The 19,960-nt window shown below is 50.6% G+C and overlaps 1 protein-coding gene across 3 annotated transcripts in view; it reads right to left on the reverse strand.

Annotated features, from left to right (window-relative positions):
- raver2 (ribonucleoprotein, PTB-binding 2) overlaps positions 1 to 19,960 on the reverse strand; it is a 133,868-nt gene that overhangs the window by 44,556 nt on the left and 69,352 nt on the right. For all 3 annotated transcript variants that reach the window (XM_072511132.1, XM_072511133.1, XM_072511131.1), the window contains exon 6: positions 5,083 to 5,165. In XM_072511132.1, coding sequence (XP_072367233.1) covers positions 5,083 to 5,165 — 83 coding nt within the window. The remainder of the gene's footprint in view (positions 1 to 5,082; positions 5,166 to 19,960) is intronic.

Genomic DNA, 19,960 nt, shown 5'->3' on the forward strand with positions numbered 1-19,960 from the left:
CTTCTATCGACAAGCTGCTGGAGACCCAGGCGGCGGCGATCCGTGTGGTCCGACAAAAGGTCTCCGACAACTAGGACGAGATCTTAGGCCTTGCGGTAAAGGTGGAGGCGCACGAGGCACTCCACAAGAAATGGCAGGAACGGTTCGAGGAGATGGAGAATCGGTCGAGGCGGAAGAATTTACGGATTCTGGGCCTCCTGGAGGGGCTGGGCGTGGGGGCCTATGTGGTCACCATGCTGATAGGAGTGGGGTCCTTCCAGGGGCCCATAGAGTGCAGGCGAGGAGGCCCAAGGCTAGCTAGCCGCCGCGGGCGGTGCTGGTGCGGTTTCATCGGTTCGCTGATCGGGAGTGCGTGCTCAGGTGGGCCAAGAAAGAGAGGAGCAGCAGGTGGGAGAATGCGGACGTTCGAATATACCAGGACTGGAGTGAGAGGTGGCGAATAAGAGGGCCAGGTACAATCGGGCGAAGGCGGTGCTGCACAGAAAGGGGGTGAAGTTTGGCATGCTGCAACCGGCACGACTGTGGGTTGCCTACAAAGACCGGCACCGTTATTTTGAGTCTCTGGAGGAGGCGTGGGCCTTTGTTCAGCGGGGGAGGGGGAGGCCCGAGTCGGGGGTGAGGGGACCGGGCCTGTAAAAGGAGCGGTGACAGAGTTGGCGGGGCCGGACAGGTGGAGAACGCCGGCTTTTCCCCGCGCTGAAGGGGGCGGGGAAGCGAGGGTTGTTTCCCGCTCTTCGGATGGAAGGGGGAGGTGGAGAGCCTGTGGATGGGTAATGGAGGAGGAGGGTATGTCCCACAATGGGAGGAGTCGAAGGAGAGGCAGGAGTAGCTGGTGTCAGCTGACTTGCAGGAGTGCAATGCGGGGAGTAAAGCAGCTAGGAGGGATCCTAGCTTTTTGGCCGGGGGGGGGGGGGTTGCTGCTGCTATGGCCAAGGGGGAGCTGGAGCGAGTAGAGGGGGTTGGGACGGGGGTCTGCCGCCGTGGGGAACGGGCCGGGCGTGGGGTGCGGGCGTGTGGCCGGCCAAGGAGGGGTTATGGCTAGTCGACGGGGGAGGGGGGCAGGTAGCCACCCGATCCGGCTGATAACCTGGAATGTAAGGGGACTGAACGGGTCGGTCAAGCGGGCCCGGGCGTTCGCGCATCTGAAGGGGCTGAAAGGCGGATGTGGTCATGCTCCAGGAGGCACACCTGAAGGTGGCAGACCAGGTAAGATTGAGGAAGGGGTGGATAGGTCAGGTGTTTCACTCAGGGTTGGATGCCAAAAATCGGGGGTGGCAATCTTGGTGGGAAAGAGGGTGTCGTTCGAGGCGTCGAGCATTGTGCCAGACAATGGCGGCAGGTACGTAATGGTAAGTGGTAAGCTGCAAGAGGAAAGGGTGGTGCTGGTCAATGTGTATGCCCCGAACTGGGACGATGGGTTTTATGCGGCGCATGTTGGGTCGGATCCCGGACTTGGAAGTGAGGGGCCTGATAATTTTGGGGGGGGGGGGGGGGCGGGGGGCGGGGGGAGAACTTTAACACGGTGTTGGATCCGGCACTGGATCGCTCCAGGTCTAGGATGGGTAGGAAGCCGGCGGAAGCTAAGGTGCTGAGGGGGTTTATGGACCAGATGGGAGGGGTGGACCCTTGGAAATTTGCACGGCCGGGGGCTAGGGAATTTTCATTCTTCTCACATGTTCATAAGGCTTATTCCCGGATCGACTAAGTGGGAGGAGGAGTTGGGAGAGGAGATCGAAGGGGGGACGCGGGCAGATGCCCTAGGGAGGGTGAATTCTTCCTCTTCATGCGAGAGGCTCAGCCTCATACAGTTTAAGGTGCTGCACAGGGCACACATGACCAGGACAAGGATGAGACAGTTCTTTGGGAGAGGGGACAGGTGTGTTAGGTGCTCAGGGAGCCCAGCAAATCACACCCATATGTTCTGGGCATGCCCAGCGCTGGAGGAATTTTGGAAGGGTGTGGCGAGGACGGTGTCGGGGGTGGTAGGATCCAGGGTCAAGTCAGGCTGGGGGCTCGCAATATTTGGGGTTGCAGGGGAGCCCGGAGTGCAGGAGGCGAAAGAGGCCGGTATTCTGGCCTTTGCGTCCCTGGTAGCCCGGCGAAGGATTCTTCTTCAGTGGAGGGATGCAAGGCCCCAAGCGTGGAATCCTGGATCAACTATATGGTGGGGTTTATTCAATTGGAGAGGGTGAAATTTGCCTTAAGAGGATCGGTACAAGTGTTCTTTAGGCAGTGGCAACCGTTCTTTGACTTCCAGGCAGAGCGGTAGACAATGGTCAGCAGCAACCAGAGGGGGAGGGGGGTTCTATTTTATTTTTGTTTATTTACCCTGGGGGATCTGAGGGGATGTATATTTGCTTTGTGTTAACTCGGGGTGTTAATTTATTATTTATGTATGGGGGGGGGGGGCCCACGGGGGTTGTTTTACTTGGTTCTGTATTTCATTCTATTGGGTTTCCTTTTCATTCTGTTGTTATTTTGTGAAAATCCTAATAAGAATTATTTTTTTTTAAATATATATAACTTCATGATTTGGAGGAAGGAACAGAGTGTACTGTGGCCAAATTTGCAGACGATATACAAAGGTGGGAGGGAAGACAGGTTGACAGGAGGGTGCAAATAGTTTACAGAGAGATATTGAGTGTCCAGATAATTGGTGAATGGAACTCAAAGTGAAAAAATGAGATTATTAATTTTGACAGAAAGAATAAGGAGGCATATTTCTATTTAAATGGAGACATTGCAGAGAGCTGTAGCACAACAGGACAGGGAATCTTTGTTAATGAAACCCAGAAAGCTAGTACATAGTGCTGAAGGTAATAGGGAAGGCAAATTGAATGCTGGCTTTTACTTCAAGGGGACTGGAGTATAAAAGTAAAGAAGTGTTGTTACAATCTACAAGGTACTAGTGAGGCCACATTTAGACTACTGTGTACAGCTTCAGTTCCCTTATTTACGTAAAGATATCTTTGTAGGCAGTACAGAGGAGGTTTACAAGGACGATGACAAATATGAAGGGACTGCCATATGAGGAAAGATTAAACAGGTCGAGTCTGTACTCTTTGGAGCTCAGGATAATTTGCGGTTATTTGATTTGAAACAGAAGATTCTTAGGGGGTTAGGCAGGGTAAACATTGGATGTTTCCATTCATGGGAGTGTAGGACCGGAGTATATAAGAGGTGCTCATTTAAAATGGATCAGAGGGAGAATTTCTTCTCAAGAGTGGTGAATCTTTGGAATCCTTTACCCCAGGAAGCTGTGGAGGCAGAGTCCTTGAACATTTTCAAGGCCAAGATGGATAGATTTTTAAATCTGTTAGGGAATTAAGGTGCGGCGCAGCAGCACAGTGGTTAGCAATATTGCTTCACTCGCCAGGGTCCCAGGTTCGATTCCCGGCTTGGGTCACTGTGTCTGTGCGGAGTCTGCACGGTCTCCCCTTGCTGTGTGGATTTCCTCCGGGTTCTCCGGTTTCCTCCCACAAGTCCTGAAAGACATGCTGTTAGGTAATTTGGAATTCTGAATTCTCCCTCTGTGTACCCGATCAGGCGTCGGAATGTGGCGATTGGGAGCTTTTCACAGTAACTTCATTGCAGTATTAATGTAAGCCTACTTGTGACAATAAAGATTATAATAAAATGGGAAAATGGACTTAAAAGTGTTAGATCATCCATGATCTCATTAAGTGGTGGAGCAGACTCAAAGGGCTGAATGGACTATTCATGTTCCTATTTCTTATGGATATTCACTGAGTACACAACTAAATAAAGGCTTATTGGGCAGGCACAGCTGAAACAAAGGTAAATCAGTGGAGAAAGAACAGCAACATTTTCTACAACATGTAAAAATGTACTTTCAACTTCAAAAATCTGTTAAAAAAAATAACACCAGGACACACTTATCCACATACAATTTTCCCAGGTTTATGCAGCTCCAGATCCAAACTCATGCTGGCCAAATATCACCGCGAACACTGCAGTCAACAGATCTGCTCTTACACACACATTTCCTCCCAGTTGGTGGAGTCACGAGAGTGGCTTACAAGGGGATTCAAGTGAGTCTCCAGTCAAGCAACAAATCAGTTATTTGAAAAAAGTCCATATCAAGATTTTTGGGGGGAATAAACATCAGAGGTAACCTCTTGAGCTCTCATGAACAACCAAAACAAGATGAAATTTATCTTTCCAGCTGTGAATAACTAAGAATAGCAACAGGCAAGAGAGTATTTCAAGTCAATAACAAACATTTTTGAAGTTCTGCAGAAAAGGTTTCATTTTTCAGATTTTATTTGTAAGTTACTATTGAGATTATATAATGTCCAATAAATTAACTAGACTGTTAAAAATTACACAGAACGGGCAGCATGGTGGTTAGCACTGCTGCCTGGTATCGATTCTGGCCCTGGGTCACATTTACACATTCTTCCAGTGTCTGCGTGGGTCTCACCACCACAACCCAAAAAGATGTGCAGGGTAGGCAGATTGGCCACGCTAAATTGCCCCTTAATTGGAAAAGAATTGGGTACTCTTTTATTTAAAAAAATAAATTACACAGAATACCAATTGCATTTCAAAGTAATTCATGGTATGTTGGACAGGATTCTTCAAATCTCCGTACAGTCAGATAGAAATGAATATATGAACCTCATGCTTAGAGTTATTATTGTGCCAGATGCACTACACCAAAAACTTGAGCTTCCACTAGCTGCCAGTTTCCATTATCCACCCAGGGCGGAAGATGGGGATAAATGGAATTCCACTGCAGGTAATGTGCAACAATTCAAACAGATTCAGAGCTAGTGTGCACTTGTTCAACAGTATGATTGTATCTATTAAGAAGTCTTACTACACCAGGTTAAAGTTAAACAGGTTTATTTGGAATCACGAGCTTTCGGAGTGTAGCTCCTTCATCAGGTGATGGAAGGACTCACCTGATGAAGGAGCTACGCTCTGAAAGCTCATGATTCCAAATAAACCTGTTGTTGCAAGACTTCTTACTGTGCCCACCCCAGTCCAGCAGCTCCACATCATGGCTTTTATATATTGGAATACATTTCTGAAAGTGTGGTTTCTATTTGAAGTTACCTGTGTTTGATTCATCTGAAGCAGGGTTGCAGTTAGTACAGGGTTCGGCAGAACAGGCAGGTTGCCAGTATTTCCTAAAACACCTGAAGAAATCAAACCGGATTAGAGGCTAATCTGAAGAAACTATTTAGATACGTACATAGCTCTTAGTTTAATCACCTAAAAAGCAAAGCATCCATTCCAAATTACAAACTTTGAAAATGTTAAATGATATAAAATAATATATTTTCTATGAAAACTTATAATTGATATTATCAACATTAGCAGTCTGCTGTGTACCCAGCTCAAAAAGAAATTTTTCATGAATGCCTGTACAGCGACTATTTTGAAGTTTTTCTAGCATGTGCCTGATGCTAGGAGAAAGGCAATTAGAAACATTTTTTTGAGGGTAAGGAACAGCAGCGGGGGGGGAAAGAGAGAGACAGACAGATGGCTGGAGGAAAGAAAAACACCAAAGTGACGGGACAGTGAAACGCAAGCAGCAGCGACGAAAGGGCACGAGTGGTGGACACGCAGGCAGGCGGCCCCACAAGAGACGGAGGTTCAGGCAAGTCTGAAAGGGAAAACGATGGCGAACCAAACAGCGGAGCGTGAGCAGGACGCAGCGACCAGAATAAAGGAGGCGCTCTGGTCCAAGCAATGATGGAGACGACGCACAAAATGCAGCAGACCATCGAAGGCCTGGAAAGGGAAGTTGAGGCACAGAAAAAAACGATTCTGCAGTTGGAGACGGCCGCCTCGGACCAGAGCGACAGGGTGATAACCCTAGAAGCAGAGATCAAAAGGTTAGTAACGGCCCAGGGGAGCCTAAGAGGGAAAGTGGAGGACCAGGAAAATAGGTACAGACGGCAGAACATTAAAATAATGGGTCTGCCAGAGGGGATAGAAGGCAGAGGCCCAACAGGTTACATCAGCCAAATGATGGACAAGCTAGTGGGAAAGGAGGTATTCCTAAACCCACCAGAAATAGACAGGGTGCACAGGTTGCTCCGACCCAAGCCCAAAGCCAGGGATCAGCCCAGATTGATTATTGCAAGGCTACACCACTTCAAAGACCGGGAGAAAATCCTAAAGTGGGCCCGGCAAATGAAACAGAGGACGTAAGGGAAGGCTATAAGAGTGTATCAGGACATTGGGGTGAACCTGCCCAAAAAGGGGGCTGAACTCAACAAGGCAGCACGGTAGCATTGTGGATAGCACAATTGCTTCACAGCTCCAGGGTCCCAGGTTTGATTCCGGCTTGGGTCACTGTGTGCGGAGTCTGCACATCCTCCCCGTGTGTGCGTGGGTTTCCTCCGGGTGCTCCGGTTTCCTCCCACAGTCCAAAGATGTGCAGGTTAGGTGGATTGGCCATGCTAAAATTGCCCTTAGTGTCCAAAGTTGCCCTTAAGTGTTGGGTGGGGTTACTGGGTTATGGGGATAGGGTGGAGGTGTGGACCTTGGGTAGGGTGCTCTTTCCAAGAGCCGGTGCAGACCCGATGGGCCGAATAAAAAGCAAGAGGGTAGCCAGGGAAAGGGTTGGCCCACTGAAGGATAGGCAAGGGAATCTATGTGTGGAGCCAGAGGAAATGAGCGAGGTACTAAATGAATACTTTGCATCAGTATTCACCAAAGAGAAGAAATTGGTAGATGTGGAGTCTGGAGAAGGGTGTGTAGATAGCCTGGGTCACATTGAGATCCAAAAAGACGAGGTGTTGGGTGTCTTGAAAAATATTAAGGTAGATAGGTCCCCAGGGCCTGATGGGATCTCCCCCAGAATACTGAAGGAGGCTGGAGAGGAAATTGCTGAGGCCTTGACAGAAATCTTTGGATCCTCGCTGTCTTCAGGGGATGTCCCGGAGGACTGGAGAATAGCCAATGTTCCTCCTCTGTTTAAGAAGGGTAGCAAGGATAATCCCGGGAACTACAGGCCGGTGAGCCTTACTTCAGTGGTAGGGAAATTACTGGAGAGAATTCTTAGAGACAGGATCTACTCCCATTTGGAAGCAAATGGACATATTAGTGAGAGGCAGCACGGTTTTGTGAAGGGGAGGTCGTGTCTCACTAACTCGATAGAGTTTTTCGAGGAGGTCACTAAGATGATTGATGCAGGTAGGGCAGTGGATGTTGTCTATATGGACTTCAGTAAGGCCTTTGACAAGGTCCCTCATGGTAGAAGAGTACAAAAGGTGAAGTCATACGGGATCAGGGGTGAGCTGGCAAGGTGGATACAGAACTGGCTTGGCCATAGAAGGCAGAGAGTAGCAATGGAAGGATGCTTTTCTAATTGGAGGGCTGTGACCAGTGGTGTTCCACAGGGATCAGTGCTGGGACCTTTGCTCTTTGTAGTATATATAAATGATTGAGGAAAATGTAACTGGTCTGATTAGTAAGTTTGCAGACGACACAAAGGTTGGTGGAATTGCGGATAGCGATGAGGACTGTCAGAGGATACAGCAGGATTTAGATTGTTTGGAGACTTGGGCGGAGAGATGGCAGATGGAGTTTAATCCGGACAAATGTGAGGTAATGCATTTTGGAAGGTCTAATGCAGGTAGGGAATATACAGTGAATGGTAGAACCCTCAAGAGTATTGAAAGTCAAAGAGATCTAGGCGTACAGGTCCACAGGTCATTGAAAGGGGCAACGCAGGTGGAGAAGGTAGTCAAGAAGGCATACGGCATGCTTGCCTTCATTGGCCGGGGCATTGAGTATAAGAATTGGCAAGTCATGTTGCAGCTGTATAGAACCTTAGTTAGGCCACACCTGGAGTATAGTGTTCAATTCTGGTCGCCACACTACCAGAAGGATGTGGAGGCTTTAGAGAGGGTGCAGAAGAGATTTACCAAAATGTTGCCTGGTATGGAGGGCATTAGCTATGAGGAGCGGTTGAATAAACTCGGTTTGTTCTCACTGGAACGAAGGAGGTTGAGGGGAGACCTGATAGAGGTATACAAAATTATGAGGGGCAGAGACAGAGTGGATAGTCAGAGGCTTTTCCCCAGGGTAGAGGGGTCAATTACTAGGGGGCATAGGTTTAAGGTGAGAGGGGCAAGGTTTAGAGTAGATGTATGAGGCAAGTTTTTTACGCAGAGGGTAGTGGGTGCCTGGAACCCGCTACCAGAGGAGGTGGTGGAAGCAGGGACGATAGTGACATTTAAGGGGCATCTTGACAAATACATGAATAGGATGGGAATAGAGGGATACGGACCCAGGAAGTGCAGAAGATTGTAGTTTAGTCGGGCAGCATGGTCGGCACGGGCTTGGAGGGCCGAAGGGCCTGTTCCTGTGCTGTACATTTCTTTGTTCTTTGAATGGCCTCCTTCTGCCTGTAAATTCTATGAAATTCTATGAAAATCAGCACTGCACAAAAGCAAGTTAAAATTTGGAATGTTATTCCCGGCCAAACTCTGGGTAACATTTGAGGGGTAAGAGCTGTATCTTAACACGCAGCTGATGAGTTTGTTGGAGCGAACAAACTGGGGGAGGAGCAGACGCAATCGCAATGAAAGACATGGGGACGGAAAAGTAAGGGAAAATCAGAACAAAGAGCAGAGGACACACCGCAAACAAGGACAATGGACTCATGAACTGTGCACGTGTTTTGTCTTGCGCGGGACTGTGCTGCCTCGTTTCACCGCTCGTCTCCTCTCTCAATGCAATGGGGGGGGGGGGGGGGGAGGGTGAGGGTGAGGGAAATGAGGGCGAGACAAGGGCTAGTAGGTTAAACCGGGCCAGAACTGGGAGGAGGGCCACCGTACTAGCGAGGAGGCCCAGCACGGGAGGGCAGGAAGGAAGGAGGGCCTCTCAGGGGAGAGGGAGCATCTGGCACAAGGGGGGGGGGGCAAACGCAGGGGGGTAACAAAAGGGACAGGGGCTAGGAGTCTGGGGGAGAGCACAGAACAAAAGAGAAGCAAAGAGCAGGGTGAGATAGTGAAGCTGTACAAGCATAGGCCTCGGCGGGCATGGAGCAGGGCGAGGAACCAAGATGGCACCGCAAACAGCCACTTGGGAGGGCATCAGGGCAAAGGGAGACCCCGGAGCACAGGGCCACACCCACGTGGCATACACAGCTGCCTGCCACATTGGGTGCCCCCTGGGCAAAGGGAAACCCCGGAGCGATGGGGCCCGACACCATGGAGAGAGCAGCGACCCTGGCCATTTTGGACGGTTCCCTCGCAAAGGGAAACTCCGGAGTGCAGGGGCGTGTCCACCAGGCAAGTATGGGTGATCCAACAGGACCGGGAGGGGGGGGGGTCAGAAACCCCCCACCAGGATTGTTACCTGGAATGCAAGGGGACTCAACGGCCCAGTGAAAAGATCCAGAGTCTTCGCCCACTTAAGAAGCCGAAAAGCAGACAATCTACCTACTCACCCGAGGGAGAAGGACTGACTGCTGGTAAGGAAGGGCTGGGACAGACACACCATTCATGCTACGGGACGAGGGCTAGGGGGGTAGCAATATTAATTAGCAAAAGGACGAGCTTTACGGAAACCAAGACAGTTACGGACCCAGGGGGAAGGTGCACCGGTCGTAATGGTAAATGTGTATGCTCCTAACTGGGACGACTCGGAATTCATAAAGACGACCATGGTGGAAATCCCCAACCTTGACACATCAACTGATCATGGGAGGCGACTTTAACTGCGTGCTGGACCCACTGACCAACCAAACCCAGAACGGGAAAAAGTCTGGCATGGCTCGGGAGCTAGGGGCCTTCATGGAACAGATGGGGCGGTGGACCCATGGATGTTCCTGCACCCGGGAGAAAAGGAGTTCTCGTTCTTTACGCAGGTGCACAAGGTATACACCCGTATTGACTTCTTTGCAGTGGGGAAATCGGTGCTTCCAGAGATCACGGGAACGGACTACTCTCTGATCGTTATCTCAGACTATGCTCCACATTATATGGATGTGAGGTTGGAGACAGGCCGGGCCCAGCGCCCCACATGGAGGCTGGACACTGATCTCCTGGCCGACAAAGCTTTCTGCAAAAAAATATCACAGGCCATAGGCGATTACGTTAGTAACAACCAAACTGGGGAGGTCTCACCCTCCAAGTTTTGGGAGGAAGGCCATGATCAGAGGAGAGATCATAGCACACAAGGCAAGTAGAGATAGGGAAGAGAGGGTGGGCAGGCAACAGCGAGTGAACTCCATTTTGGAAGTTGATAGAAAATACTCCGAGACTCCCACCGTAGGACTGCTGGCGGAGAGGAAAAAGCTGCAAATGAGCTTTAACCTGCTATCCACTAGGAAAGCAATGCACCAACTCCACCAGACACGGGGGCCCTTCTACGATCACGGAGACAAGGCCGGCTGCCTATTGGTTCGCAAACTGAGAAAGCAGGCAGCCACGAGGGAAGTAGCGCAGGTTAAGGATAGCACAGGCAGACTGGTAGAGCCAAAGGAGGCCAATCGGGTATTTGAGACCTTCTACCGGAGACTGTACATCTCCGAACCCCCTGACGGGGATGCGGGAATGAAACAGTTCCCAGACAGACTGGAACAACCAGTGGTGGGGGAAGATAGAAGCACCAACAGGCCTGGGAGAAATCATGGAGAGCATCAGCTCCATGCAGGCGGGGAAGGCACCGGGACCCGACGGGTTCCCGGCGGACTTCTACAAAACATTTGCACCAGTTCTCGCCCCACACCTAAGGGACATGTTCGTGGACTCACTGGCAGGGGGCACCCTGCCCCCCACGCTAGCGCAGGCCACAATCTCACAGAATCCCAAAAAAGATAAAGACCTGACGGAATGTGGATCATACAGACCCATTTCACTGCTGAACGTGGATGTGAAAATACTCACAAAGGTCCTGGCTAAGAGGCTGGAGGGCTGCGTACCAGAGGTGGTCGCAGAGGACCAAACAGGCTTTGTCAAGGGTAGGCAGCTCACAGCGAACACAGACAGCTCCTGAATGTAATAATGACCCTCCCCAGGGAGAGAACACCAGAGGTGATCATCTCCCTGGACGCAGAAAAGGCCTTCGACAGAGTCGAATGGAGCTACCTTCTCGAGGTACTGGAACGGTTTGGGCTAGGAGCGGGATTCACCGCCTGGGTGAGGCTCCTGGTGCCATGCTCCCAAAGCGAGTTACCAAACTAACACCACCAGCTCTGAATACTTCCAGCTACAGAGGAACAAGATAGGGCTGCCCCAATCCCCACTCTTGTTCGCGCTAGCGATCAAACCCCTGGCGATAGCCCTGTGGGACGCAAAAAGCTGGAAGGGAATCCGGAGAGGAGACAGAGAGCACAGAGTCTCACTCTGTGCAGATGACCTGCTCCTCTATGTCTCGAAGGCACAGGAGGAACTGAAGGCAATGCTGCAAATACTGAAAGAGTTTGTAACCTTCTCAGGCTACAAACTTAACCTGGGAAAAAGCGAGACATTCCCAGAGAACCCAATGGGGAGGGACAGAGCTGGAGGGGCTCCCGTTTAAAACGGCCCAGAACAGATTCCATTACCTTGGGATCCAAATAGTCAGAGACTTGTTGCAGATCCACAAGTGGAACCTGACCAGCCTGGTGGAGGAAGTAAGAAAAGACCTTGAACGGTGGGGCTCACTCCCACTCTCCCTGGCAGGAGGAATGCAGACCATCAAGGTGAACATGCTGCCAAGGTTCCTCTTCCTGTTTAGATCCATCCCAATCTTCATCCCCAAGGCCTTTTTCCAAAACGTAGACAGTCTAATCATGGCATTTGTGTGGGGGAGGGGGCAAGAACCTGAGAATTCCCAAACCTACACTGCAAAGAGGGAAAGTCAGAGGGGGCCTGGCTTAACCTACAATACTACCACTGGGCAGTAACGGCAGAAAAAGTGAGGGGATGGGTACAAGAACCCGACAGACTGGGTACAAATGGAGGAGGCATCCTGTAAAGGAACATCCCTCCGGGCCCTGGCCACAGCAACACTCCCATCCTCAACAAGGAACACAACGGGCCCAGTGGTAGCAGCCACGCTGAGAAGGTGGACACAGGTGAGACAGCACTTCGGGATAACCAAAATGTCCCCCATCGCGGCAATCACAGATGCCACCCAGCCATGCTAGATACCACCTTCAAAAGATGGGAGGCAGGACGGGGGCACACTGACTTTCGGGGACCTCTACGTAGGGCGCTGATTGGCGACACTGGATGAACTGACGAGGAAGTGGAAACTAGCAAGAGGACAGGAATTGAGACACCTCCAAATAAAGCACTTTCTCCGCAAAGAGACAGTAGGGTACCCAGGGCCCCAGAAAGCACACTACTAGAGGACCTGATAGGCACACGCAGCGAGAAGGGGGAGCGAGAAGGGGGGGGGGGGCTATGTGGGAAAATATACGGACAGCTACTGGACAGAGCCCGAACACCACTGGACGGGACCAGACAAAATGGGAGGACAAACTGGGGACAGAGGTGGGATGGGGACTCTGGAGCGACGCACTGAGCAGGGTGAGCTCCACCTCCTCCTGCGCAAGGCTAAGCCTCATGCAGCTGAAAGTGGTGCACAGAGCGCACCTGACCAGAACCCGAATGAGCAGCCAGAACTACACATGGGGAAGGGGGCCAACGCCCTTGCTTTCATTTCCCCAATTGCACGCCGGAGAATCCTGCTCGGCTGGCATCGGTAGCACCACCCAAAACTGCAGACTGGCTCGCTGACCTTTCAGAATTTCTCCATACGCAACCCGAGCGTCAGAGGAAGGCTTCCTGGATACTTGGGGGCAGTTCGTCGGCCCGTTCCAAAACCTGTTAAGAGGCCAGCAACGAGGAGTAAGCCAGGAAAAAAAAAGAACCACCAAATGAAGGCCAAAACAAACCTCTGTAAAATAAAGTAAATTAACGCGGGCAAGAAAAATGTAATGTATATAAGCAACAACTCGATGGGCCAAAGGGCCTTTTCTGTGCTGCATGACTATGAAAGGTTGCTCAAGCAAATGTAAAAGTATTGAGAAAATGTCTTTTCTTATGCAGTCAGATGGAGGTGTACGCCCCCAGGAAGCAAAGCAAATCTGGGGAATCTCCCAATCAAAGATTTTGGGATCCGTTTCACTTAACCAGTGTTATTGCTCAGTACCATATTTCACTGGAATCACCCAGCTGTTATCCCCTTCTCAGCAAACAGCATTTTAAAAATCTCCTTTCCTTCACTGGCCTCAAAGGGAGCTCCCACATCTCTCCTCTACAAAACAGAATCTAACTAGGTTTCCTCTTTCATTTCTGCAGTACCTGACAATTCTCCAGAAGGCCCAAGATTACCCAGAGCATCAACATTGATCCCATATCTGAAGAAGTAGTTCTACCACCTCTTATATTTCTGGATACAATAAAAGGTTTAGCGACTAGTGGTAGTCACCACTCACTTTTAAACGTGTTTAACTCTCAATGATGTCCTATCCTGCCTCGTTGTTATTGGTACTATGATATCAGTGTTCAGCTGTGTTGTCCCTCGGCTGAATTCGACCATACCATTTTACATAATCATTTTGGTATGAAGGCCTCACGGTGGCACAGTGGCTAGAATTGCTGCCTCTCAGCGCCAGGGACCAGGTTAGATTCTGACTCTGGGTGACCGTCTATGGGGTGCCCACACACACTCCCCGTGACCGCATGGGCCTCCTCCGGATGCTCCGGCCTCCACCCACAGTCCAAAGATATGAGGGTAGGTGGATTGGCCATGCTAAATTGCCTCTTAATCCCCAAAGATATACAGATAAGGTGGGGCATGGGATAGAGGTGGGGGAGTGGGCCTAGGTAGAGAGCCATTTCAGAGATTTGGTGCAGACTCGATGGGCCGAATGGCCTCCTTCGCATTTATAGGCATTCTATGATATTAAAACCAAGACTTGTGGCACATTCATTAATCAGGCTCATTCTTTCCAAGGATTTTAGAACTACAGATTACTTTACTACCCTGTCTTTTGCTGTCATCCAATTTCTTTCTTTGAGGCTCCAGACCTAAAACCTTGATCGCTAATTCCTGATGCGTAACCTCCCTTACTGTCACCATAAACTTTGTCCTTTGACCTTGGTCTTTCGAGTTTAAAAAAAAATGCCCCTGGGCAAGTTGACCTCAGCTATCCAAAGAGTTTTAATGCACCAGTACTCCATGTGAATTCCGCAACTCTGCCATGAAACTTATTTGCTCTTTGGCTACGACTATTACTGGATCTTCCAAAAAATCTATCCCTGAAGGCTTCAGGAAATAGGACATTTCATTGCTTTGTGTTTTTAGGTAACTGGGAGACTATACGTCATGGTTCTAAAGGAGATGGCGGAGAAGATTGTGGAAGCATTGGTGGTGGTGGTTCAGGAATGATTGGGCTTGGGGAGTTAAGAGGGGCTGGAGGCGACGCACTTAGGTCAGACCCGGGGACCGGACGGATACCTGGTGGAATTTTATAAGATGTTTTTGGGGGTGCTGGGACCACTGTTGATAAGGGCCTTCAACAAAGCAAAGGAGGGACTTCCGGTGGCGGCTATGAAGGAGTCGCACATTTGGTGGCTCCCGCTCTGGTCAGACTTTTGGACCTTTTTCTGGTTTTAGACGGTGAATTCGAAGGCTGAGGCAATTGGGCACCATTTCCACGTAGTGTATGGGGAAAAGAACCAGAAGTGCACAAAAAGGCAGAAATAAAAAGTTACCCAAGAGCTGTGTTGAAGCTGCAGCAGGAGACAGCATGGCCGAGAACCGGACCCCTGGGGTGGCAGCGCAGCGACCAACGGAGCAGTTGATGCAGGTCACCCAGAACGATTTTGCCAAGCAGAAGCGGGAATGTTTGGACCCGATTAAAGAATCGATAGATCGGCTGGAGCACAGATTCGACGCCCAGTATCGGGCGATCCAGGAGGTTGAGAAGGCGCTGGCTGAGCAGGAGGAGCATCAAACAGCAGTGGAGCTGGAGGTGGGGATGCTTCGGGACCAGCAGAAAAGGCATCTGGAGAAGGTGGAGGACCTTGAGAATCGGTCCCTCCGGCAGAACTTAACAATTGTCAGGCTCCCGGAGGGGGCCGAGGTAGCGGATGCTGGGGCATATGTTCGAAAATCTGCTGGGGGAAGGGGCATTCCCCCGACCGTTGGAGGTGGACAGGGACATACAGAGCGCTTGCGAGGAAGCACGAGCAGGGGACCCTCCGAAGGCAATGTTGGTGAGATTCCATAGGTTCCTGGACAAGGAATGTATTCTTCGGTGGGCCAAACGAACGTGGAGCTGTAAGTGGGACAACAGTATCCTGCGGGTGTACCAGGACCGGAGTGTGGAGGTGGCGAGGAAGAGGGCAGGCTTTAACCAAGTTAAGTCAATCTTCAGGATGCAGGTGAAGTTCGGACTGCTGTATCCGGCTCGTCTTTGGGTCACACATAAGGACCAGCATCATTATTTTGAGTCGCCTGAAGATGCGCTGGACTTTAGAAGATAGAACGATACAGCGCAGTACAGGCCCTTCGGCCCTCGATGTTGCACCGAAACAAAAGCCATCTAACCTACACTATGCCATTATCATCCATATGCTTATCCAATAAACTTTTAAATGCCCTCAATGTTGGCGAGTTCACTACTCTTGCCGGTAGGGCATTCCACGGCCTCACTACTCTTTGCATAAAGAACCTACCTCTGACCTCTGTCCTATATCTATTACCCCTCAGTTTAAAGCTATGTCCCCTCGTGCCAGCCATTTCCATCCGCGGGAGAAGGCTCTCACTGTCCACCCTATCTAACCCCCTGATCATTTTGTATGCCTCTATTAAGTCTCCTCTTAACCTTCTTCTCTCCAACGAAAACAACCTCAAGTCCATCAGCCTTTCCTCACAAGATTTTCCCTCCATACCAGGCAACATCCTGGTAAATCTCCTCCGCACCCGTTCCAAAGCCTCCACGTCCTTCCTATAATGCGGTGACCAGAACTGTACGCAATACTCCAAATGCGGCCATACCAGAGTTTTGTACAGCTGCAACATGACCTCCTGACTCCGGAACTCAATCCCTCTACCAATAAAGGCCAACACTCCATAGCCCTTCTTCACAACCCTATCAACCTGGGTGGCAACTTTCAGGGATCTATGTACATGGACACCTCGATCCCTCTGCTCATCCACACTTCCAAGAACTTTACCATTAGCCAAATATTCCGCATTCCTGTTATTCCTTCCAAAGTGAATCACCTCACACTTCTCTACATTAAAATCCATTTGCCACCTCTCAGCCCAGCAGCTTATCTATGTCCCTCTGTAACCTGCTACATACTTCCTCACTGTCGACAACACCACCGACTTTAGTGTCATCTGCAAATGTACACACCCACCCTTCTGCGCCTTCCTCTAGGTCATTGATAAAAATTACAAACAGCAACGGCCCCAGAACAGATCCTTGTGGTACGCCATTTGTAACTGAACTCCATTCTGAACATTTCCCATCAACCACCACCCTGTCTTCTTTCAGCTAGCCAATTTCTGATCCATATCTCTAAATCACCCTCAATCCCCAGCCTCCGTATTTTCTGCAATAGCCTACCGTGGGGAACCTTATCAAATGCTTTACTGAAATCCATATAAACCACATCAACTGCTCTACCCTCGTCTACCTGTTCAGTCACCTTCTCAAAGAACTCGATAAGGTTTGTGAGGCATGCTCTACCCTTCACAAAGCCATGCTGACTATCCCTGATCATATTATTCCTATCTAGATGATTATAAATCTTGTCTCTTACAATCCCCTCCAAGACTTTACCCACTACAGACGTGAGGCTCACCGGTCTATAGTTGCCGGGGTTGTCTCTGCTCCCCTTTTTGAACAACGGGACCACATTTGCTATCCTCCAGTCCTCTGGCACTATTCCTGTAGCCAATGATGACATAAAAATCAAAGCCAAAGGTCCAGCAATCTCTTCCCTGGCCTCCAGAGAATCCTAGGATAAATCCCATCAGGCCCCTAAAACTTTGCTAAAAGAAAAGGACTCTCGAACTTTGAAGCAACTTGTTGGCCTATATTGGGCCCTTTTTTCTGTTTTAAATTGGTTTTGTCTCCTCTTAGTTTCGTTTCAGTTTTTGGAGTTCTGTTTGGGGGGGGGGGGGGGGGGGGGAGGGGTGTGTGAGAGAGAGAGAGAGAGAGAGAGAGAGAGAGAGAGGAGAGGAGAGAGAGAGGAGAGAGAGAGAGAGAGAGAGAGGAGAGAGAGAGAGAGGAGAGAGAGAGAGAGAGAGAGAGAGAGAGAAGAGAGGAGAGAGAGAGAGAGAGAAGTTGATTTTCATTCGGTGGATGGGGGGGGGGGGGGGCAGGAGAATAGGTGGGAGACTTCTTGGCGCCAGGGGCAGGGGCCACCAAGCTAACTGGATGAGCTAGCTCACGGAAGCAGTGGGTGGTGCATATGTTTAGTTTTTTAGGTGGGTTAGGTTTTAGAATAGTGTTGCGGGGGGGGTTTCTGCTGACGAGGGAGGGGACTTCAGTGGAGGGACAGTGGGGTCGGGGTGGGGGGTCACCAAGTGGCGGGCCGGAGGAGGTGCGGCGCAGGGGCTGGAGGCAGACCCAAGAAAGGGGATGGCGAATCGACGGGACGGGAACACTTTGCTCCCCAACTAAGCTGATCACCTGGAATGTTCAAGGGTTAAATGGGCCGGTAAAGAGGGCACGTGTGTTTGCGCACCTGAGGGGACTGAAGGCGGACGTGGTAATGTTGCAGGAGACGCACCTTAAGAGTAGTGGACCAGGTCAGATTGAGGAAAGGCTGAATCAGTCAGGTTTTCCACTTGGGGCTGCATACAAAGACTAGAGGGGTTGCGGTCTTGATTAATAAACGGGTGACATTTGAAGTGGGCAGAATAGTTTCTGATGTGGGAGGTTGATATATCATGGTTAGTGTTAAGCTGCAGAGGATGAAGGTAATGCTGGTTAATGTATATGCACCAAATTGGGATGACGTGGAATTTATAAAGAGGGTGCGAGGGAAGATACCGGACCTGGACTCGCACAAGTTGACCATGGGAGGGGACTTTAATACAGTTATTGATTCCGGCCTGGATCGGTCATGCTCGAGAATGTGCAGGGTGCCAGCAATGGCAAAGGAACTGAAAGGGTTCATGGAGCAGATTTTGGGGGGGGTGGATTCATGGAGATTTAGGCAGCCAAAGGCGAAGGAGTTTTCTTTTTACTCCTATGTACACACTGTGTACTCTCGGATCGACTTCTTTGTCTTGGGTAGGGCCCTACTGGCAGGGGTGGTGGACACTGGGTATTCGGCGATTACGATCTCAGACCATGCTCCTCACTGGGTTGACCTGCAGGTTAGTATGGATAGCAAGCAGCGCCCGCAATGGAGGTTGGATATAGGGCTATTGGCGGATGAAGCGGTGTGCAAGAGGCCGAGGAGGTGCATGCTGAATAACCTGCAGGTAAACAATACGGGGGCGGTCTCGGCAGCGGTGGTCTGGGAGGCGCAGAAGGCAGTGGTGAGAGGAGAGCCGATTTTGATCCGGGCTCACAGTGACAGGACAGATAGGGCAGAGATGGGCCGACTGGTAAAAGAGATTCTACAAGTCGACAGGAAGTATGCGGAGACTCCAGAGGCAGAGCTTTTAAGGGAACGTCAGAGGCTACTGGCGGAGTTCGGCTGGTTAACACAGGGAGGGCAATGGAATAGCACAGAATAGCGAGGGGGCAATATACAAGCATGGTGAGAAGGCCAGCAGGGTGCTTGCACAGCAGCTCAGAAAGAGGGGGTTAGCTAGAGAAATAGGGAAAGTTATTGACGGGGATGGGAACTTAGTTGGGGACTCGACAGGAGTGAGTAAGGCCTTCTGGGACTTTTACAGCAGGTTGAACAGGTCGGAACCCCGTGGGGCTGGAGGGGGATGAGGCACTTCCTGGAGGGGCTGTCGTTCCCGAAAGTGGACGGGGAGCTGGTAGAAGGGCTAGGGGCCCCGAACAGGTTGGAAGAGATAGGGGGGGCTTGAAGGCCATGCAGTCAGGTAAGGCCCCGGGACCGGATGGGTACCCAGTTGAGTTCTATAAAAAGAATTCCGGGATATTGGGACCCATGCTGTTGAAGGTGTTTAACGAGGCTAGGGAAAGAGGGGTTCTGCCCCAGACGATGTCACAGGCCACGATTTCGCTTATCCTGAAATGGGACAAGGAGCCGGAGCTATGTGGGTCTTACAGGCCGCTTTCCCTGTTGAACGTAGACGCCAAACTGTTGGCCAAAATTTTGTCCTCGAGGATTGAGGACTGTGTACCAGACATTATTGTGGAGGATCAGGCGGGGTTCGTTAAGGGCAGGCAGTGGTGGCGAATGCAAGAAGGCTGTTGAACGTGATCATGATGCCCCCGGAGAGTAGGGAGGCGGAGGTGGTAGTCACGATGGATGCGGAGGAAGCTTTTGATCGGGTTGAGTGGGATTATTTATGGGAGGTGCTGGAGCGGTTTGGATTTGGGAGGGGCTTTATTGAGTGGGTCAGGTTGCAGTACCAGGCTCCTGTGGCATGTGTACGGACGAACAGGACGACTTCGGACTATTTCAGACTGCACCGGGGGACGAGACAAGGATGCCCCCTCTCCCAACTGCTGTTTGCGCTGGCTATCGAACCGCTGGCAATTGCTGGGAGGGCCTCAAGGGGCTGGTCCCGGGGCGGGGCAGCACAGAGTCCCACTGTATGCGGATGACCTGCTTTTGTACGTTTCAGATCCAATGGAGGGGATGGAAGAAATTATGGGAATTTTAGGGGAATTCAGCCGGTTTTCGGGGTATAAGCTTAATATGGGGAAGAGCGAGATGTATGTAGTCCAGGCGAGGGCAGAGGAGACTGGGGGAACTGCCGTTCAGAGTGGTAGGGGACAGTTTCAGGTACCTAGGTACCCAAGTGGCGAGGGATTGGGACAGGCTACATAAATTGAACTTGGTGGATCAGACGAAGGAGGATT

The sequence above is a fragment of the Scyliorhinus torazame genome, chromosome 7 (genome assembly GCF_047496885.1).
Source record: "Scyliorhinus torazame isolate Kashiwa2021f chromosome 7, sScyTor2.1, whole genome shotgun sequence".
Lineage (NCBI taxonomy): Eukaryota > Metazoa > Chordata > Chondrichthyes > Carcharhiniformes > Scyliorhinidae > Scyliorhinus > Scyliorhinus torazame.